This window comes from Xyrauchen texanus, chromosome 27, assembly GCF_025860055.1.
Source record: "Xyrauchen texanus isolate HMW12.3.18 chromosome 27, RBS_HiC_50CHRs, whole genome shotgun sequence".
NCBI lineage: Eukaryota > Metazoa > Chordata > Actinopteri > Cypriniformes > Catostomidae > Xyrauchen > Xyrauchen texanus.
The window spans coordinates 16,197,404-16,218,938 of record NC_068302.1 but is presented as its reverse complement, the minus strand read 5'-3'; the positions used below and the strand labels follow the sequence as shown (position 1 = coordinate 16,218,938).

Genomic DNA, 21,535 nt, shown 5'->3' with positions numbered 1-21,535 from the left:
GTACTTTTATTGTATTGAATAATATTTAATTTTCCCTATTGAGTGACAATAAAAAGGGGATCTTAAAGCTGTTTACAATTATATATAATTTGGTTTACTGATTTAGAATGTTGTAACGTAGACTAAAGTCTTCAATTCAGAATTTTAATGATATACTTCCGGATTACTTCAGAAAAGTTTAGCATTGTCTTACTCTGTTTTTATTGTGAATAGATCGTTATTCCTGTCTGACTCTGAAAGTACCTTTAGCTTGTTGTAATTATTGATTTGTCTTATTAAAATTGGAATAACTTGGAACATGCAAGATTACTGAAAAAATGGCTCTTCTTCAAAAAAAAATGTATGGGTTAATTCAAGTAAAATAGACCCTTGAGGTAACAATAGCAGCTCTGGGACTTGGTGTGCAAAGTTTGAGACTCACTGGTCTTAAGTTTTGGTTATCCACAAATGTTTGATTTATCTTTGACACATGGTTAAAACATCGAAGCAAAATCTTTGTATCATTTTGCTCATTTAAATACATCACAGACACACAAAGAACAAGACGAAACTTCATGATTTGCTCCGAAACATTTTATTAAATATTTTTAGGAACAAGGAACAATTTCTGCTGTTGCTACTAACAGGAATATAGCACAATCTGTACTTAATTCAATACATATATACATATATATTCATAGATTTATAATTTCACCTCTTTGTCAATTTATACTACTATTAACATGAACAGGAAGCAATGTTAGAAAAATACAATATGAAAAAGATCTAGCTAACAAAACTATGGATTTAAAAAAGACAAAAGAAGAAGAGAGAATTAGATTTACTCAAATAAAAATTTAACAAAATGGTGCGATCTGCAGCATGATGATTCAAGATTATATGCGTTCTTTTTTTATAAACATCTTTTGTCTGTAAAAACACAAAATAATGTATAAAAAAACAAGAATAAACATATTTGAAAAGATATTGTACATTTCAGATAGACTAAGTATATTCTTCAGATATGTCCCCCTCAAAAAACTGAAGGGCTTTTCTTTTTTTTTATTAAACTCTCTTCAACCATGTTATTAAGACCAATCACAACCTTTCTTAATCCAAGCGGATACTGAGTTTCATCCAATCATCTTGTTATACCACAATATTCTCTTATCAAAACCATATTTAGCATCAATAAAGCATTAAGCCCTAATAATTGTGAATTTGGGGCAAAGACAGATGCTAAAAATTGGTCAATAAAATCAACTTTGATAATAAAATGGCACAGGAAGTGAGAGGTCTTCATTAGAAGGTCCATTTGAGTCATATTCTGCATTCAATAACATAATAAACAGTTTGAGGGGAGCAAATTGTTAGATTAGGACTGACACACTGGCAAGCACTATAGATGCTGAGAGATGGGTGGCTTTCTTAGTTGCTTTTACTTTGGATAAAGCATCTCAGACAATTAATTACACTCAGGAGTGCTGATTGTTGTAAAATAGGATTCATTTTGGGAACAAAATGTACTAGTAGTCATTGATTTTTGACTACCTCCAATGCTTACAGTATCAAATGCATGTATTGACTTTGAGTGAACTGGATTGTACATCTGATTCTACTCAATACTGCAGCACCCTGTTGCAAGTTCCAGTTAACAATAAGTGATTTACCATCACCTTGTGTACAGCACCATATCTCAGATCTGGCTTTTCAGGTCCCAAATACTATTACTTAAGAGTACACTCTCCCAATATTCTACGACATAAGATCGCAGAACCTTTGTAAAAATCTGAAAATAAGGCTGAAAACAAAACAACAGGCATAACACTGAGTTACCAAGTAAAATGGTCCTTGCATTAATAAAATTTTCTGTTAGAAACAAATACAAAATAAACCAAAAACTGGCTAATTAGTTCCGAAGGCTGCATTACAGGTCAGATAGAATGAGAGAGAATGCATTTTATGGAAAGAAATAAAATATCGCAAACATTTCTCGGAATGACACAATTAGGAAGCACCAGGTATGTTGCAAATCTTGGAACTGTGTTCATATAAAATTGCAATTTCTCATTCCATCAAGCTGGCAAGCATAATCTAACAGATTAAATGAGCTATTTTTTCTTTTTCTTTTTTTTTCCAAGCTGTGCAGGCAGCAAAAGAATGTATACAAAGTTAGTAGACATACTACATATAAATAAATAAATAAATACATAAATAAAAAGAAACTGCATCCCAAGAGGATTAAGTCTGAGGGTGTAAGCCTCTGGTACAGATATAACCATCAGGTGGCATAAGTAGATTATAAGTGCTGTGAAAATCTAAGGTTATCAAAGCACTTATGCACATAATTGAAACTTTTGCACATATTTGGCTCATTCACACCCCCTGATGTCATCAAACAGCAGTCCGTTTAAAAGTAGCTGACTGAAATCTTCTATGGAATTTGAAGGCGTTTTAACAATTGCTGATATTGTACATATTAGCATTGTTTTTGTACAGATGTTTTTAATAAAAGCCACATAAAAAGCCTGTAAACAAAACATGAGAAAATAGTAATAGAAAAAAAATTAAGAATAGATTGTGCTAATGCTGTATAATAGGATTTGTACAGTTGGAGAGCAAGTCACAAAATGCCCATCGCCAACATTCTTTTCCTCTCTGTGCCCACAAACTACCACATATGAGCAGTGTCACCTTTATCAATTGAAGGACAGATCAGAAACTTGGCGTACTGGACAGGATTATACAGATGGAAGATCCATGTGGTTTGAAAATAGTCCATAAATGGAGCTTTTCAAGCTATTCTTTCCTTCTCTTCCAGTCTACCTTCTTTTGCAAACCATACGCCGATTATACATTCATTGCTTTTTCATATTGTTTAACCTGCTGCATAGCTATCATCATTCAGCCTTTTGCATTCCTGTGGAACATCTGCATTTTGAAGTGGCAGAAATTACATTTCTTACTGCTGATAAGAAAAATGTATAACCAGGTGATATCTTTCTTAACTTCAGTATTAAAATGCCATTTTGCACTCAGTCAACATTAGCCATTTATCAAAATAGCAGCACTAATCGATAAAAAGAACTATTTCCATTTACTACGTCATTCCTGCATAAAACAAATTACATACATTTTGTATAAGTAAATAATTTTCCATATTTTAAGACATATGGACATAATCTAGGTACTTGGACACAACAAAGTTTGATTTTTGGAAGCAAGACACTGGAAGTTAAATTAGGAACGAGCAAAGTAGGTTTGACTTCATTTTGTGCGTTAATTCTTGCTTTAACAAGCAGTGCAATTCAAACATAAAGCACATTAACCTTGCATTACAATTTAACTTTAATAAGCTGCTTGCATTAATAGGATCCCAGCCAGTGATGTGCATTAAGCAAGTGTGAGCATGTGTTTGTGTGCACACTTGATAATGTGGAGGTGTGAGTATGGAAGTATTTTAATGACAAATGTCTTTGAAGAAAAAAAAAAGCATTGTGAATTAGAAAAATAATCAGTGCTTTTGCATTTCTTTAGGGATGCAATTTCATTTGGTTGTATATCGAAACTATGAATATTTCAATTGAAAACATGTCACAATATTTCATCATTAAAAATTCAATCATAAATATTGACCTTCCAAATTCATATTCAGTTAACTTTATGCATCGGCACGCACATTTTTTCCCCAATTCAAATATACAACTATCCCGATATCGATAATGGTATCGGAATTGGGTCAGACACCGTGCAGATATACTTGTATTGGTGCTCGTAAAAATGCTTCGATACTAAAAACCAATACCATCTGACGTACGAATGTAATTCTGCAAACATTCAGCGCACAATTAAAATCACGTTATGTCCTAGTGGGAATATTAAATTGCAAAAGCTGGCATGTAGACACAAAGTGCTCATCCCTTTTAGAGATCCTTGACTGACATGGAAAACACATTAACGAGCACCGCGCTCCTTGTTTGTAGCAGATGATAGCGAGCAGAGCGCTAATTCACTTTTTAGCATGAGGCACATACAGACTACATATTTAATTAAATAGCAGCCGTTTTCGGTTTAATAATCACTTTGAGTCACGCAGCGACCAGTTTGACCAGATTGAGAAGCTACCGTTGTAACATAGAAACGGTTCAAAATAAAAGCTCAGCCAAAATAAAAGCTCAATTTAAAGCGAAAAACATACAAACGAAATAGATCACTACTGTATTGCTATGTAATAATCACTGTGATACTACTAATAATAAATCAATAGTAAATGTAATATATTTAAGCAATATCTCACATCCATGATGCCCTGTTAAGCAGCGCTTTATTTGACAAAAATAATAAATATTTTGGATTGTGCTCTGAGGTTCTGTATAAAAGCACTTTATTTGATAAAAACAAATAAAACATTTTGTTTAAAGTTTTAATGAATGCATAATGATAAAAATGAAACCATTGATATGGAATTAATAAAAAATAAAATCTGGCAAAAAAGTACTCGTATTCCAAAAAATGGTATCGGGACATCCCTATATACACAACCATATAAAATTGCATTGCACTGTTAATGTAATGCATTTATTTTTCATGAAGTGCAATTCAGTGTACTTTTTTTTTAAAGGCATTTGTCATTAAAATACTTCCATATGTAAGACAGTGGTCAATATTCATTCGTACTTGTAAATTCCAATTGTAGCATATCCAATCAGCACAGTGCAGGTCCACTAAAAAAGGAACACTGATGTCTCAAAGTTGGTAGATTTTATAATATAATTTTCATCGATCAGTCTCTGTTCTCCTGTCCTACCACACACACAAATAAATAGATAAACTAGTGCTACCCGAATTGCATCTATTCAGTGTTGTCATGGAGACACCTTAAAATAAAATTTCAAGCTGTTGTGCAGTCAAAGTATTAGCAACAGTCTTTTCAACAGCTAGAAAAAAAACCTTAGTGTTGGCAACCTCTTGAGTTGACCAAAAGTTCCAGAGTTTTTAAAGGACTGTGGGAAGAAAACTGTAGTTGTCTGTTTACTAAAGAACTAAAACAGCAGTGGCCTGGGGTTTAACCTACTGGGTAGAAATGAAAGTTTTGCAGTGACCATTATATCTCCCACCTAAAATCTACTGGGGCTAAAACTATACCCCACTATCTCCCAGTTCTGGTTTTGCTGGAATGTCATCCTCTCTCCTTTTGCTCCGCTCATGGCAGCTATGGGTGAGAACACTCCATTGGTAGCCCGTGAAAGTGGGGCTGATTGGGACGTACTGGAAGATGCGATGGCGGCGCAGGAAGTTCATACCAAAAGGAAGGTCGTAAGATTCCATTCCGTCCCGTTTAGATCTGCTGCTTCCACGATTCATCTTACGGATCCCCCTTTCCTCTGGAGTGCCTTAAATCAGAGTGTTAAAAAGAAGAAACTTTACAATCGGGTTTTCCACATGTTTTGAACAATTCATTTCCATGACTTTTTCATTTGTAATTTTTGGATAAGGATTTTTAAGGATAATTTTGATTCAGATTGATTCTCTAATCGATGTGTGAACGGACTAATTGAAAAGAATCAATTTATCCAATAAAATATTTCAAAGGAGATCATAACTATAAAAAGTGTATATTTACTATCGAAATTTCCAAGATTTTTTCATGAAGATTTTCATACAATTTAATAAACAATTCCCTGATATTTCTCAGTTTCTATTTGACTGTGGGAACCCTTTACAACAGGAAACAACATGACCAACAAGATGGAAGACAACAAATGAAAAAGTATGTTATGAAAACAAATACAACATCTTCCTCTCCTGACTAATCATTATTGTGAGATTTGCACCTACCAGGAATAGTATTGTCTAACACAAATGCCACAGAACCTCCAACGAACATGGCAGTTGTAAGGAGAACATTCAGCACCTGGTCCATCTGCACTACACCTACAAAGAAAAAAAAAAAAACAAGGTTTCTCACTGGTTCCTCAAGAGTCATGCAATCATCATTCATTTCATCTGTGGTAAGTGTGTGTTTATATATTCTACCGGTGACTAGGGGATTATCTTTGAGGTAGCTGGGCAGGACCAGGCCAAAGAAAATGGAGAAGCCAAGGACAAACAGGTTGCGGGAAGAGTTGAGGTCCACAAATTGCAGGTTGGAAAGGCCAACGGCGGTGATCATGCCAAACAATGTGCAGAACAGCGCTCCCAGAACTGGGTCCGGCAATGAAGCGAAAAGAGCGCTGAATTTACCCACCATTCCCAGTAACAGCATCAGAGCTGCACCATATTGAATGACCCGCCTACTGCCCACCTGCCCAATCGGAGCATAAAGAGAGGAGAAACCAACCAATCAAAAGGACAGTACTCCATCAATGTAATTTGTTAAATGTTAATATTTTAATCCTGGTTATGTACTACTATTATATGCATTTTTACCTTGCTCTCTTGCTCAAGTTATTTTACTTTACTGCATTTTTTACTTTGTAACAAACAGTAGCAATTATGATATTAATCTGTTAAATTATAAAATGTCGACTAGTATGTAATATATTGCCATGAATAAATGTATATATTTTTACTGGTTCATTGTAAAGATAGTGAGACTGGTTTACAATTTGATCAATTTGATGAAGATGATGTTTTTGATTGTTTTGTTGTTAAGTGAGTAGAAAGTCAACACAAAAAAGGCAAGTGTGAACAAGAGAGATTGAACAGGAAAAGACCATACTTTTGTGATGCCCAGTACACCGATGTTTGGGCTGGAAGATGTGGAGCCATTCCCTGTCCCAAAGACACCATCAAGAACACAGGAAAGACCCTCTATAAAGATCCCTCTGAGAAAGAGAGATGAACAAAATTCTGTTTTTAAAGTGTATTAGGGCAAAATAAACAAAATAAACTCTCAACGTTGTGTCGATGTAGTGACACTAGGGGTCGCACTTGAGACCCCCAAACACCTCAGATCATTGAGAAAAGGCCAATGAGAATTGGCGAGTGGAATTTGCATGCCTCTCCCCTGGACAAATGGGTATAAAAGGAGCTGGCTCACAACCACTCATTCAGAGTTTTTCTTTGGAGCCGAGCGGTTGTGTTCAGAGAGCTGAATTCCTCTGCTAGTCCATTCACCTCTAAGAAGCGAATTGCTGTTGGATATACGGCGCATTTCAGTGGCTTTCTCTCCTTCTACAGCGGTCGCTGCAGATTAGAGAATATATATTGCTGCAAAAGAGTACATTTTCTCTAATTGAGCAAACCCATTGATGTGAACGTCTTTTTAAAGACGCGTCTTTTTAAAAGATGCCCTTCTGTCTAGGTGTAGTTTCCGGGTGCTGTCATTATCTCTCCACCTCCGACGGCCACAATCGCTGCCTCACATTCTGGGCCCTAATCAAGTTGAGGAAGCATTGTTGGATGGCTCATGTTCTCATTGCAAGAACATGACCATGGCTACATTGCGGTCGCGGCTTTCTTTCTTCCAGGGGAAAGCCACTTCAGCCATCCCCTGCACCGGAGCTTTTACTGGAGTGGTGGTGGTGTAGTGGTCTAAAGCACATAACTGGTAATCTGGTAATCAGAAGGATGCTGGTTCGAGCCCCACAGCCACCACCATTGTGTCCTTGAGCAAGGCACTTAACTCCAGGTTGCTCCGGGGGGATTGTCCCTGTAATAAGGGCTCTGTAAGTCGCTTTGGATAAAAGCGTCTGCCAAATGCATAAATGTAAATGTAAATGTAAATTTTACCTAAAGTCAAGAGGCCAGCCCAGTTGATGCGGGAGGTGATTTTGGGGCTCAAATGGGTTCTGTTTTCCCGGGTAATCACCTGCGGACAGCTCATTCTCCAGCACACGCGTTTGTTCCGGTCTAGTTCTGGGATGAGACAGCTCAACTCCGTGCCAGCCTAATGTATTTTTCCCAGTCTGCTGCCACTTGTTCAGCCCTTGGACAGACCTTGCATTTCTGCGGGCAGGAGTCCCCCAACAGCAAGTGTCCAGGTGCGTTGTATTTCGGGAAGCACGACTTGACCATCAGGTTCATGAGAGGTGCCAGGCGGTTGAACCCTCCAAGGCCTCATGATACCTCTCCGTGGTCTTTCTGGGCCATCGGAGAGCCCTGCTTGAGCCCCTAGAGTCAGTCGAGTTGAAGGCTGCCCTCGTGACCATGCTCACTTTCATCAAGAGGGTTGAGGCCCTGCAGGCATTCTCTGTCAGCAATACTTGCCTGGAGTTTGGTCCAGAAGACTCTCACGTAATCCTGAGACCCCGACCGGGCTATGTGCCCAAGGTTCCCACAACCCACTTCAGGGATCAGGTGGTCAGCCTGCAAGTGCTGCCCTGGGAGGAGGCAGACCCAGCCTTGTCGTTGCGGTGTCTGGTGCATGCTTTGCACATCTACTTTGACTGCACACAGAGCTTTAGGTGCTCTGAGCAGCTCTTTGTCTGCTTTGGCGGACAGCGGAAAGGGAATGCTGTCTCCAAACAGGGGCTTACCCACTAGATTGTGGATGCCATCACTTTGGAATACCAGGCCATGCCCGCCCCTTTGGGAATTCGAGCACACTCTACAAGGAGTGTGGCATTCTCATTGGCACCTCTCTAGCAGACATCTTCACGAGACTTTACAATCTCCGGGTTGAGCAGGTTTCGTCCTGTGTTTTGTCAGGTACGAACAGGAAAGTTTGGGAATACAGGCAGCTGGCTGGGTGCATCGATTGCGTATAGCGCCTTTCCCCTCCATGAGGCGAAGAAGTGCGCTCCTTCCCCCATGCGAGTTCACGAACCCGTGAATCCTGGATGTCATTCCTCCCTTGCTCTCTGGCGTGCGAATTCAGCAGAGAAATTTGTTGTCAGACCCAGTACATGTGCCAGTTACCCCGGTAACCCCCTGTGATATATCTTCTGCGGTACGGTCTCCCTATCAGTACACCCGCTGTCTCCTTTGGGCAGGGACCTCTCTGCCCCGGTCGCTCCTACAAACACAGCAACTCCTACTTTGTAGAGTGCCGCTGTGAGCCCACGTGTCATATTTACCACATGTTAACCTCCCCTTCGGGCAGGATGTGGTCTCCGTGGGGTCTTTTACCCCTGAAAGAATAGGAAAGGAAAAGAACACCTTCCCTGATGCATATAATGGGTGTTAAAATGCCCCTGATGAAAAAGTAACCTGTAGAGAGAAAACATAGAGAGAAAAGGCCACGACCTGATACATCCCTTTTTAAAAATGTTTTAAAGATAAGTAAAAACACTTATTTTACTAAAGTAAAAACAATACATTATGGTATTACCTTATTTAGCTATAAATTACTAAATTAATCCATTAATTTTCATATAAAATAAGCAGATTTTCAATCTTCATTTCAATACATTTTACATTTACATTTATTCATTTGGCAGACGCTTTTATCCAAAGCGACTTACAAAAGAGGAGGAACATCAGCGAATCATCTTAGGGAGACAGGGGTACAAAAAGTGCCATATTACAAAGTTTCACTATCATCATAATAGTATACAAAACAGATTTAAGTGCAACAAGAAATGTAAATAATTTTTTTTTCTTTTTTTTTTTTTTTTAAGTGACCGGTTAAGTGCTTTTGGAAAAGATGTGGTTTTAGCCGTTTTTTGAAGATTAGTATAAAAAAACCTTAATTTCAGTAAATTGAAAGTGTAAAAACATCACAATTTGTCATGCATTGGGGGTCTCTGGTGACATCTGCTGGAATAAAAAAAATAAAAAATAATAATAATAATTACATGAAATATATATGTTCAGTAGATGGCTTCAGTACTCCTTGCACAGACTAATCTCTATAAGCTCATGTTCTAACAAACTTAACTTCTAGATATTGTCACAAGTTATGCATTGGATATATATTTATACATTATAAAAACTAATAGAAAAAAATGCTACAATTTGACATAAACCACTTGAGTTGAAGTGTCATATTTTGCAATAATGCTCCTGTGTGCTGTTAAACTTGACCTTGCTGCAATAATCAAATCTGATTGGGTTACAAAGATAGAATAATTGTTATATTAATAATACCTGTCATTTATTTCCAACATCAAAAATCCAGCATAAACTTTGTCATACAGGGGTCACACTCAGACTTCAACCTGTGTGGTATGTTTGATATATATATATAGACAGGTTTGTCTACACTTGTGAGGGCGAAATGTCTTCATAAAAAAAAAAGATCCTCAATGGGTCCGATGATGTTGCTCTTTAAATCTAGTGATGCGCACGTATATGTGATGGTTAGGTTTAGGTGTAGAGGAGGGCGGGGCCGGGCCGTGACAATGCATGCCCTTCCCCTAATCATGCTAAACTGCCAAGGAAAGGGATAAGTGTAGCGGGATGTGGCAGTTCAAGAAAGAGAGAGCCACACGCAGCTGCCGTATGTGCGTTTGTGTTGTGTGACTTTTTGTTTCATTAAATATTATTTAGACTATTCTGCTGGTTCCCGCTGACCTCCTTTCCCATTTTTAATTGTGTTACATTGGGAGCGAAACCCGGGAAGGAGGTCCAGTTGTGGAGTCCTCGCCACTGCCATCCACCCAAAGGAGCAGCCAAGACCGTCCACCAAGGGAGGAGAGGATCGCTGCCGGCCGCCTGGAGCGTTGGAACCACTGCCAGGGGGGCTCCCTATCGGCCGCCAAAACACTAAGGGCTTTTCTATCCACCAGGGGTCAGAGCACTTGTTCCGGTCCGCCCGGGGAGGGACTGTCGTCTGTCAGAGGGTGGAGTAATCAAGGAGGTGAGGTGTGTCTGGGAACCGGCGAGCAAGTTTTTTTTCTCTCTCACCATCTCTCCACCTTGCCCTTGTGACTACGCACACCCGGCCCCCAATTGGGCTAATCAGCCGAGGAGAGGGATAAGAGCGGTGGGTTTGTGTTGTGTGTCTTTGTTTCATTAAATATTCTTTTGACTGTTTGGCCAGTTCCCGCCTCCTCTTTTCCCATTTTTACACCCTACATAAATACACCCTAAATAGAAAATATCATTAGCCTGATATGAAACCAATGGAAGTCAATGGGAGATCACTAATAAATCAAACAAACCTTTATGCATGTGTCAGTGTGTTTTCTGCATTGTGGAAGTTTTATAGTATCACCCCTTCATTAATGTGTTGTTACGTTCTGCATTGTGTCTGATTTATTTATTTTGGAAAAATAATAATAAATAAATCTCTGTATTTTAGTATTTCCCATTCATTTCCTATGGTGTGTCAATTTTGACCCAATCAGCACAATTGTTGATATTTTTTTACGAACACTTAGACTTATAGAATCAAGATTTTTTTTGTTCGTGTTTGATAGCTAGTGGAGGAAAAGTCAAGAAAGTCTTGTACCACTCAGATAAAGGATACAATTTTTACTGAAGAAATAAAATCAAAATGGGTCCGTAATTACACGAACACCACATGAGAGTTAATATCACTTTCTATTGATATTACATAATCAGTGTAGAGTATGTGTGCGTGTGTGTGTTATACCTGTTAATGGCATGTATAGGTGGTGGAGGGGCACAGGAGAGACGGGCACATGCGTAGTAGTCTCCAATGGACTCTATGATACTGGCAACCACAGCACTGAGCATGCCAATCACCCCTGCTGCGGTCACTGTGGGCAGCCCCCATTGGACTACAACACACAAAACATTGTTTGGTTATCTAATAAGGTTTAGCACATAGAATACATACTTTTCAAATAAAGGTTTACTACTACCTCTGATTCACTACACAACAGATCAGTTTCTTTTTTGTTTACTCAAAAGGAATATTTTAAAACAAGCTCTCAGTCATAATGTTACATGTGCATTAAAATGCTGGAACACACATATAGTGTCCCAAAAAAGTAGACACTTCTGGACAATTTAGCCACAGTTAAAAATGTCAGAATATCATTGCATTAAATACAAAATATCAAACCAAGTGGCATATGAAACAACAAGTTTGACAACCAGAAAGTATCCAAAAACTTGTCTTATATTGTCAAAATCTATCAAAATTGCATTTTGCTTGAAAAGTGTGTGAGCTATTTCTCTGAAATACATTTACATTGTTTTATATAATCCCATTTTCAATGCAAAGACATTCATTTCATACATTATTAAATGTGGCTTAAGAGTACAAATATTTTTGGGGTCAATCTTTATGAACACACACTCACAGGGGTAGGGTATCTTGAACCAGGGGGCGGCTGCCAAAATGCCCGGTCGGGCGTCTGTGCGTGCATAGAACCCGTACTTGTCTTTCTCAGGAGGAAACACATCTGTCACCGTAAAGATGAAACACAGAAACCAAGACACCAAGATCGCCATGATGATCTACAGAGAAAGATAGAGAGACATTATCTTACTTGTTCAATTAATATTACTTTACGCCTCTTTGTTTAACCTTCCTATTCTGTTCAAGCAGGGCTGCTTTATGGAAACATTACAGGTGTAACTTAAAGAAATTATAACAGTTCTTCTCCCCTGAATTAAAAACAATAAAATTATGAACTTCTTTAGGAATTTTAAGTTTCTTATTTAACACATTTATCAATTTCACCATACATTTGCATATGCAAATAAGCTAATTTATAATTAAATGTATTAACTTCTACAGTAAAAATCTACTTGGGAAAAAAAGAAGAAAATATGAGAATTTCTCATGGGCAGATTGCTGTCATCTGGTATAACAGTAATTACCAGTAGGTGGCTGCAGTGTTCTATTATTAATAGTTTGACATTATCAAATTTTTTTTTTGTCAAAGATTAGCCTTTTTTTTTTTTTTTAAGTGTCAGAAAGATGCAGTTTTTTGCCTGGAAGGTGAGGCTCCCGCAACTAAGCGTAAACTTTCCCCTAGAGAGAGAGAGAGAGAGAGAGAGAGAAACCCAACTTGCTGATGAGAATCTCAGAATGCTTCAACACAAAGTCAGTCATGTTTTCTAACCTCCTCAACAACACTGCATGCTGCATGCAACCTGATGATTAATCATCAAGGATCAATCTGTGTGTTTTAGCTGCCTCTGTCTGCCGCCAAGACTCATTTTCATTGCCATCTCATTGTCTGAGCGCTTCAGTTAAAAAAACTAAATACCTTGCCAAAAAGCCTTAATCTCTGAAACGGCATGTTCATTATGGCTGTCATCAGAACTAATGGTGGATTATGGAGGACCCAGGTACCGTTGCCAAGTCTCAGAAGTACCAAATCATGCTACTGGGAGCTGTCGCTAAAAATCATGATAATCCTTTTGACATAATAACGTGAATAAGGGCTAATTAAAAAACAAGCCTATTTCTACATGGCTTCCTTTGGACCGATTAGGCAACCCAAAGACTAGCTGATTTAAAATATATTTATGAAATTTTGCACATCCCTAATTGCTTCAATTTTGTATTTATATTTTTTGCCATTTTACTGCAGCAAAAATATCCACCACTCCTTTCACTTTACCTCCTCCAAATCCTCCTCTCTCAATCAATCACAAAATGAAACTAACAGATGTGTTTGTCTTGCACTGTTGTCTAGACACTCACGGGAAACATCTTGAACAGCTGCAGGCGGTAAGAAGTCCAGCCCTTCTTGGATTTGTAAATGGGGAGTGGCAACTGGATGTTACGTGCATACTGAGAGAACAGCAGCACCAGGAATATGGTTCTGTGTAAAACAGAGAAGAGTTTGCATGCTGACTCAGTAGAGTGAGAGATCTCGGTTACATAAAAAGGCAAATGTGTGTGGGAGTCACACTCACAGCATGGCGATGCCCCAGTGTTTGCCCGCCCTCTCTCCAGCCGCCTGGAAGCCAGAAAGGCCAATCAGAGTGACAGTTGGGGTGATGGTGAGTGGACCAATGTACTTCAACAAGACACCTGGCAAACCTAAGGCCCCTATGGCCACCTCTATCATAGAGGAGACTATGATAGCACCCTGGATCTACAGAGAGAAACAAAAAGAGACAGAGAGAACAATTTGTTATTTTCATTTACTTTTGTAGTTTATTTAACTTCATTTAAATTTAAGGTCATCCTTTTTATCATTCCTTGTAATTTATACAAACAATTCTTTTAACCCTAACTGATGCAGTGTGTAGCTTCTCATTTCTTAAACCACCATGTTGTAAAATGTATCCTGTGGTTGTAGAAAAGATGTAACGGTTCAGAAGGGGCAAATTATTGGTCTGCAGCAAGCAAGGAAAACAACAGATATATTTTTTTAGATGGTATGCTACAGAACTGGCTACAGTTTTGCTAGAAGTTTATATGGAATCATAAAGGATGGAAAGCTTCCTCCAAAGACACAAGCCCGGATCAGTCTGATTCTTAAAAAGGACAAAAATCCTAGTGAGTGTAAGAGTTAACGTCCAATTTCCCTAATCAAGCTAGATGTTAAAATATTATCAAAGATTTTGGCTAACCAATTAAGTTATGTATCTCTTAGACATATAGATCAGGTGGGGTTTATTCTGGGTCGTAGCTCTTCTGATAACATTAGGCATTTCATCAAGGTCCGACTCTGGTCCGACTCTGGTCCGACTCTGGTCCGACTCTGGTCCGACTCTGGTCCGACTCTGGTCCGACTCTGGTCCGACTCTGGTCCGACTCTGGTCCGACTCTGGTCCGACTCTGGTCGCTGCCATCTCACTTGATGCCAAAAAGGCATTTGATAGATTTTGGAAATTTACAGGTTCGGAAATTCCTTTATTTGATGGATTAATGGATTAAGTTACTTAATAAACACCCGGTAGCGGCTGTACAAACAAATTGATTACTTTCAGATTATTTTACTCTGGATAGGGGCATCAGGCAGGGATGACCTCTTTCCCCATTATTGTTCTGTCTTGCCCTGGAACCATTAGCAGTCGTGATAAGAGAGGAGGATGATTTTCCAGGGGTGATGGCGGGAGGTGTGGCGCATAGGCTTTTGCTTTACACAGAAGATATTTTATTATTCGTCTCCGACCCCACTAGATCTATGCCTTGCCTACACAGAATTATTATTTCCTTTCGAAGTTCTCAGGATACAGAGTTAATTGACAGCGTACTGCCCGGTAACGGCTTTTCAGTTGGGCGCCTTCCAGTTTGCAAACAGGGCATTAAGTATTTAGGTATTTTATTCCCAGCAAATTTGTGTGATTTATTTAGTTAATTTTGACTCTTTAATCAAAAGGTTTCGAGTGATGTGGGCAGATTGGCTTCATTACATTTATCTATGATTGGAAAGGTTAATGTTATTAAAATTAATTGGATTCCAAAATTCCACTACCTGCTACAATCTCTAACTATAGATGTCCCCCTCTCTTATTTCAAGCAATTTGATAGCATAGCGAAGTCCTTCATTTGGAATGGTAATCGTCCCAGATTACATTTTAGTAAGTTGCATAGGCCGATTGACAAATGTGGGCTAGGCCTTCCCAAGATTTTGTTTTATTATTATGCATTCGGTCTCAGACATTTGGCTCATTGGTTCCTTCCACCTGAGAGAGCCCCTCCCTGGTTTTGTATTGAACAGGAAGTTCTTACCCATATTTTGCCATTGCAAAGCCTTTCAATCAAACTAACCAGAGAAGTTAACCCCATTCTCTCGCATTTGCACGCGATACGGACAAAAGTGTCAGAAGTGTTTAATTCTGACATTTATTTAAATGTTGCTTCGAGCATAAGGCTGAACCCAAAGTTATGTATTATATAAGTCCCCTTTCTGCTGGACAGAGTGGACTGTGAGGGAGGTTAATACACTCAGTGACCTATATGAGAGTGGAGTGTTAGGATCATTTGAAAATATGGTTCAACATTTTGGGTTTACTGGGTCTCAATTCTTCAGGTATTTACAGCTGCGCCACTTGTTCTGTACTATCTTTGGGAGTAGCATACACCCCCCTAGAGCGGCATATACTCTGGGAGTGGTGATTACTGCTTTTGGAAAAGGTCATGAGGCATCAGTGTATTACTACCAGCAAATTCAGAGTCTGGGGGATGGAGCTTCAACTTCTCTCAAAAAATTATGGGAGAAAGATTTAAACTTGTTATTGTATGCTATGATTCAAAAAAATCTCAAATCTACATCTAGAGATGCAAGGGTGCGCCTTATGAAATTTAAGATGTTACATCAATACAATTGGACCCCCTCTAGATTGTATAGGCTTTGTCTTAAAGACACACCCACCTACTGGTGATGACAATTAGAAGATGGGGACACAACCCATGTTCTTTGGTGGTGTGTTAAGATCCAATAATTTTGGATGAGGGTTCAGAGTTTTATATGTGACGTATTGGGTGCTCAAATTTCTTATTGCCCCAGACTCTATTTCAGGTGATGGGGCGGTCATTAATATAGAGGATAAATGCATACAAAATTGGGTCCTAGCCAGTGTTATGATTGGCAGACAGATAATGTTTAGGGGATGGAAGTCAGCTGGAGTGCCCTCATTTGAAGAGTGGTGCACAGAGCTGGGCAGGGTAGCAGCACATGAAATGTCATGTAGAAGGCTATGCAACTTCAATTTATTTAATAAAAAATGGGGCAGCTATTTGGCCATTTTGGAGGGCTCTCGGGGAGGGGCAGTGGAGAGAGAAGTGTAGTTTTATGTGTGATTATTCTTTTTTATATACATTTCTTTTTTTTTCTTTTCTGCGTGTGTGTATACTCAAGTGTGACCACAGGGATATTTGTTGAGGGTCAGAGTGGGGTTGGGAATTGGGAGGGGGAAAGGGAATAACAGGGATTAAATGTTGATTCTATGAATATATGTTTTTCTTTTCAGTGTCAATTGTGAATCAATAAAAAGTGTTAATCAGATAACACACCTCTCGTATCCTGGGATACCAGATGTCTTCTGTGTGATGCAGCTCTGTGCCATTTAATACAGTAAAAGCTGTAGAGAGAGTATGGTAGTTACATTACTGTTTTAGTAGTGAGAATGTACAGAAATGTTTGAGTGAGTGTGAGAGACATGTACCTGTTGTGTTACACTTCCATTTATCCAGTGAAAGAATGGCTCTTGCTGGTGCGAGAAATGCAAAAGCACTTGCTTGAAATAATGGAAGCCTGGAGGTAAAACACACACACACACACACACACACACACACACACACACACACACACACACACACACACACACACACACACACACACACACACACACACACACACACACACACACACACACACACACACACACACACACACACACACACACACACACACAAACAAACACATTAATCCATCTCATTAGAACAGCTTGTACCAACCCAAACATCCACAACATCCTCATTCCTGGAAAGCATTTATGCGAACGAGACAAATTCAGAAAAATTTCACTTTGTTTGATGACTCAGTTTTTGTCATCAATTCATTAGAATAACACAATGTGTGCATTAACATGCTGTAAACACCCTAATCAGTTCTCTTTTATAAGGCATAAACGGTTTAAGCAATACATTTGACACGGGTAGATTTTTGCCTATTACTATTTTTTCATTGCATGAAAAACAACGTCTTATAGGCTTATCCAATGTGTGCAAGTGTTGTTACGTTTTGACATCAAAAACAGAGAATATTGGGGGCCTGGGTAGCTCAGCTAGTATTGATGCTGACTACCACCCCTGGAGTCGCAATTTCAAATCCAGGGTGTGCTGAGTGACTCCAGCCAAGTCTTCCAAGCAATCAAATTGGCCCGGTTGCTAGGGAGGGTAGTGTCACATGGGGTAACCTCCTTGTGGTCACGATTAGTGATTCTCACTCACAATGGGGTGAGGGGTAAGTTGTGTGTGGATCACAGAAAATAGCATGAGCCTCCATATGCCTCATATGCCGAGTCTCCGTGGAGTCATGCACAACGAGCCACGTGATAAGATGCGCAGACTGACAGTCTCAGAAGTGGAGGCAACTGAGACTTATCCTCCGCCACCTGGATTCAGGCAAGTAACCGCACCACAACAAAAACCTACTAATAAGTGGGAATTGGGCATTCCAAATTGGGAGAAAAGGAGATAAAAAAAAAACAAACAAACTGGAATAACCTGATAAAGTCTCATGAAAACAAAGGTTTATGTTATAGATTTTAATAAGATGATTTTTGGAAGTCATCAACATATTGCTGTGCATGTAAACATGCCTGTGAGCCTGCAGTACATTGCTCTGGCCACTAGATGTCTCCACAAACTCTACTCAAATATATAGTCATTGATGTGGGCTTTAAGGTCTCTCTGCTTGAATAGAGACTGCTGTTACCTAAAAAACGCTAAAAGGTCCTAGATTTTCTACCCTACTCCCTATACCCTTCTATCTTTGCTTAAGAACACTTGATGTGATAATTTACTAATAAATATGAGGGGAGGAGTGGTATTATTTCATGTTATGACAATGAAGTCCAACTTCTAAGGAACGTTTAAAAAACAAATATTAGCAGAATTGAAACAAAACACATTTTACATTTCAGTTTCCACTATGTACGGTCATTTGCGTAAACGGTGAACATGTATATGTCAAAACGTTAGTTCTTTATCCTTTTTGACAAGGAATGTTCACAGCACCTGACATTTTGGGTATTCTGAGACAAACCTGTTCATCAGTCAGAATTAGAATGCATCATGTAATCACTTATGCAATATGTAAACCATATTTACAGGTTCATATATACAGGTAAATAAGCACAAACACATACAGATCATTTCAAACAGTGACTCACGGCTAACATCAGCACTTGCCATGTCCTTTCCTGAATGAGCTTGTTTCCTTTTTTTTTGGGTCACTTGCTTACGTTTCCGTGGAGACAGCATGAGCCAGATGTATGTGACGTCAGAATGGAGGGATCATATGAGTCAATTTGCATCAAATGGGTGTCTGATAATGAGGGCAAAGCCACAACTAAAGAACACAAAGACCAGGCCGAGGCTAAATGCTTTAATGATATGAATCGACTAAGAGGGAGATTTATATCCATAATAGAAGTGACTGACATACCTTCACAAATTCCTTCCCTCCCCAACCCCATAAGCTGTGCCAGAAAAGACCTGTCTGAACCATATAATTTATAAGTTAAATAAAAGGGAGTTCTGTTGCCATTTCACCTTGTACTTCCTCATTGGGGGTTTTACACCTGACAGCTTGTAAAACTGTATTGCAACATCAAATTAGACTAATCTGCACCGATACAGCAGCAAAACATCAATGGACATCGTAAGCCACCCCACATAGCAAGTGTGCTGACCAAATTGTAGTGCTATAAGAGCTAAAGGCCTTCATTTGAAAACATAAAGATCCACAAAATATCCCAGCTAAAACGGAGTTGGCCCATTTCCCACAGACCTCTTGGTACAGACACAACTGTGAGGTTGACTTTGTTCCAACAAAAACAGCTCTTGCACCACAAAAACACTTTGAAATCCCCATATAATTTTCTCTTCCACTTCTTTACTCTTTTTCCATTTCATAATAAAATGTGGTCAACCTCGTGCATCTAAGCGGGTTGGGCGTCACTGAGACAAAGAGAGCTGTTAAAAAAAACAAAAACACCAGGCTGATGGTCCATATCTCAGGAAAGCGGCTCTCAAAAAATGTAATAGGCCGAAAGAATGTGTACAGTAGCTAAAAGCTCCTAGAACACAAAAACATTGTCTTGTGGCTGGAAACCGTTTGATTAAAACCTAGTGGAACAACAGTACAAACGGCCTGAAAATAAAACGACTGAAAAGTATTTCAATTAGCACATAAACTTGGCTACTGGGTTACATTCTCTTTAGAGAGAGAGAGAAGAGGAGAATGACTGGAATAGGGGAATGTACTGTGCTCTAGATGAAAATATTCGAGAAAGTGGGAATAAGTGACTAAAAGGAGGAAACAACAATGTGGCAAAAAGAGGAAGAGGAAAAACACTCATTTATTCAAAAACAACATTTATATTTTTAAGAACCGACAATAGAAAAGCCATCAATGTTCGTGTCTGATTCTCTGTTTGTTGAGGCGTGCAGCACGAGCCTGTCATGTGGAACAAGTGCATGTAAAGAGTTTTCACTCTTTTTTTCCCGTTTCATTCGTCTGAAAACTATTTGCAAGAACAATTATCTCCGATCATCTCAGGAGGTGCTGTTAGTTTAGTTTGCATTATTTCCACTAAGTTAGCATGCATTGTGAATTAAATTCTGCAGGTTCAGTAATATAGTAATAAAGACAAAAGTAATGCAAGACACATTCACCTAAAATTGAGTTTTAATGGATTTCCTTTAGGCAGCAACCAAAACGCAATGCAAACACAAATTCAATAAGAACAGATTTGGCAGCAATATTTTGGGAACACAAGGGAATTTATTAGGCTTATTTATTTGTATTATTATTATTGCAGGGCTCAACGTTAAGGATTTGCAGTTGGGCCAGTGCTTCAGATATTTACTGGCCCTGCCAAAAGTTTCACTGGCCCCAGCAGTGGAGGAGATTATGTGTTTTTGGACACCCGTTTAGTCATGCTGTAATGAAACATTTGGCCAAGTGTAGTGTTTTCACACACAGGATCAAAGATTTAGTCACGGAGTTAAAGATTTGATTATTGGCTGAGTGTAATAAACATATGAATCCCTGAGAGCGGAGACTTGCTACTAAATTGTTTGTGAATCCCTGAGAGAGGAGACTTGCTACTAAATTGTTTGTGACTGTGTAATATACAGTAGGTACATATGCCTAATCTAGGAATAAAGAATGTGGATATAAACATAAAACCAGACAACCCAAACAAGACCAACTCAGCCTGATGCACAAAGCACAAAAACAAAAAAACCTGTACGGTCCAGAAATGAGACATGTAGCAGGTGTTTTATGAGGTTGAAATGAAGAAGACCTTTAAATATTCATCTTCACCCTGCAGCTGAACAGCTCTGATAATAATAGCGGCTTTGATTCTTTTCATATCAAACGCAATTATCATGTCGAATTAATGTTTACATTTTGAAACATCACTTAAATGTATAGTCACATTTTGGATACGGAGCAGCTCGTAATTTCTAGGCACGTGTATAATAAGAGTTTAACAAAGTTTATTATTTCTCATTCGGCGCTTCAACTCTAAAGGCAAATTAATGAAAGAAAATGCATTTGCTTTTTTACAGTGGGAATAAAACTAGCGCTCTGTCCTTCTACAAGAGTACATGCATGTTAAACAGACTATGCTGCACGCAGGGCCGTAGTCAGGGTTTGGTGTCAAGGTCCACGGTGAAGTGTTAAGACTTTTACCAAAATATATATATATTTTTTTTTAAATCACAAATGCAGTTAACAATATTAATGCTGAATGTTTGTCACATAGAAATGCACATTTTAAAATAAAGCATTGATTTTGAGTTGAGCAGCAAAATTTACATTAACAACTAATTTATCAAGGGCTATTTTAACTCCGCTACATACTAATATTGCATTTATGACAATTTACCATTGTTCATGCATAGTATCCAGTGTTTAACTATGGTATTAGTAAGATCATGTTAATCACAGGTTTAAAAAAAACAAAAACACATGGTTAGATGTAATTAATGTATGTAATTAATTTGTTAAATAAATAAATAATAAACAACATCCTAAACACATATAAAAAA

At 38.5% G+C, this 21,535-nt stretch overlaps 1 protein-coding gene across 3 annotated transcripts in view; it reads right to left on the bottom strand.

Annotated features, from left to right (window-relative positions):
* Positions 1–568: 568 nt before the first annotated feature.
* LOC127620755 (solute carrier family 23 member 2-like) overlaps positions 569–21,535 on the bottom strand; it is a 77,417-nt gene continuing 56,450 nt past the window's right edge. For all 3 annotated transcript variants that reach the window (XM_052093975.1, XM_052093973.1, XM_052093974.1), the window contains exons 6-15: positions 16,912–17,000; positions 16,760–16,827; positions 13,708–13,889; positions 13,493–13,613; positions 12,138–12,294; positions 11,462–11,609; positions 6,701–6,806; positions 6,016–6,283; positions 5,818–5,913; positions 569–5,372 (exon numbers count right to left, since the gene is read on the bottom strand). In XM_052093975.1, coding sequence (XP_051949935.1) covers positions 5,119–5,372; positions 5,818–5,913; positions 6,016–6,283; positions 6,701–6,806; positions 11,462–11,609; positions 12,138–12,294; positions 13,493–13,613; positions 13,708–13,889; positions 16,760–16,827; positions 16,912–17,000 — 1,489 coding nt within the window. In that variant the 3' untranslated portion in view covers positions 569–5,118. The remainder of the gene's footprint in view (positions 5,373–5,817; positions 5,914–6,015; positions 6,284–6,700; positions 6,807–11,461; positions 11,610–12,137; positions 12,295–13,492; positions 13,614–13,707; positions 13,890–16,759; positions 16,828–16,911; positions 17,001–21,535) is intronic.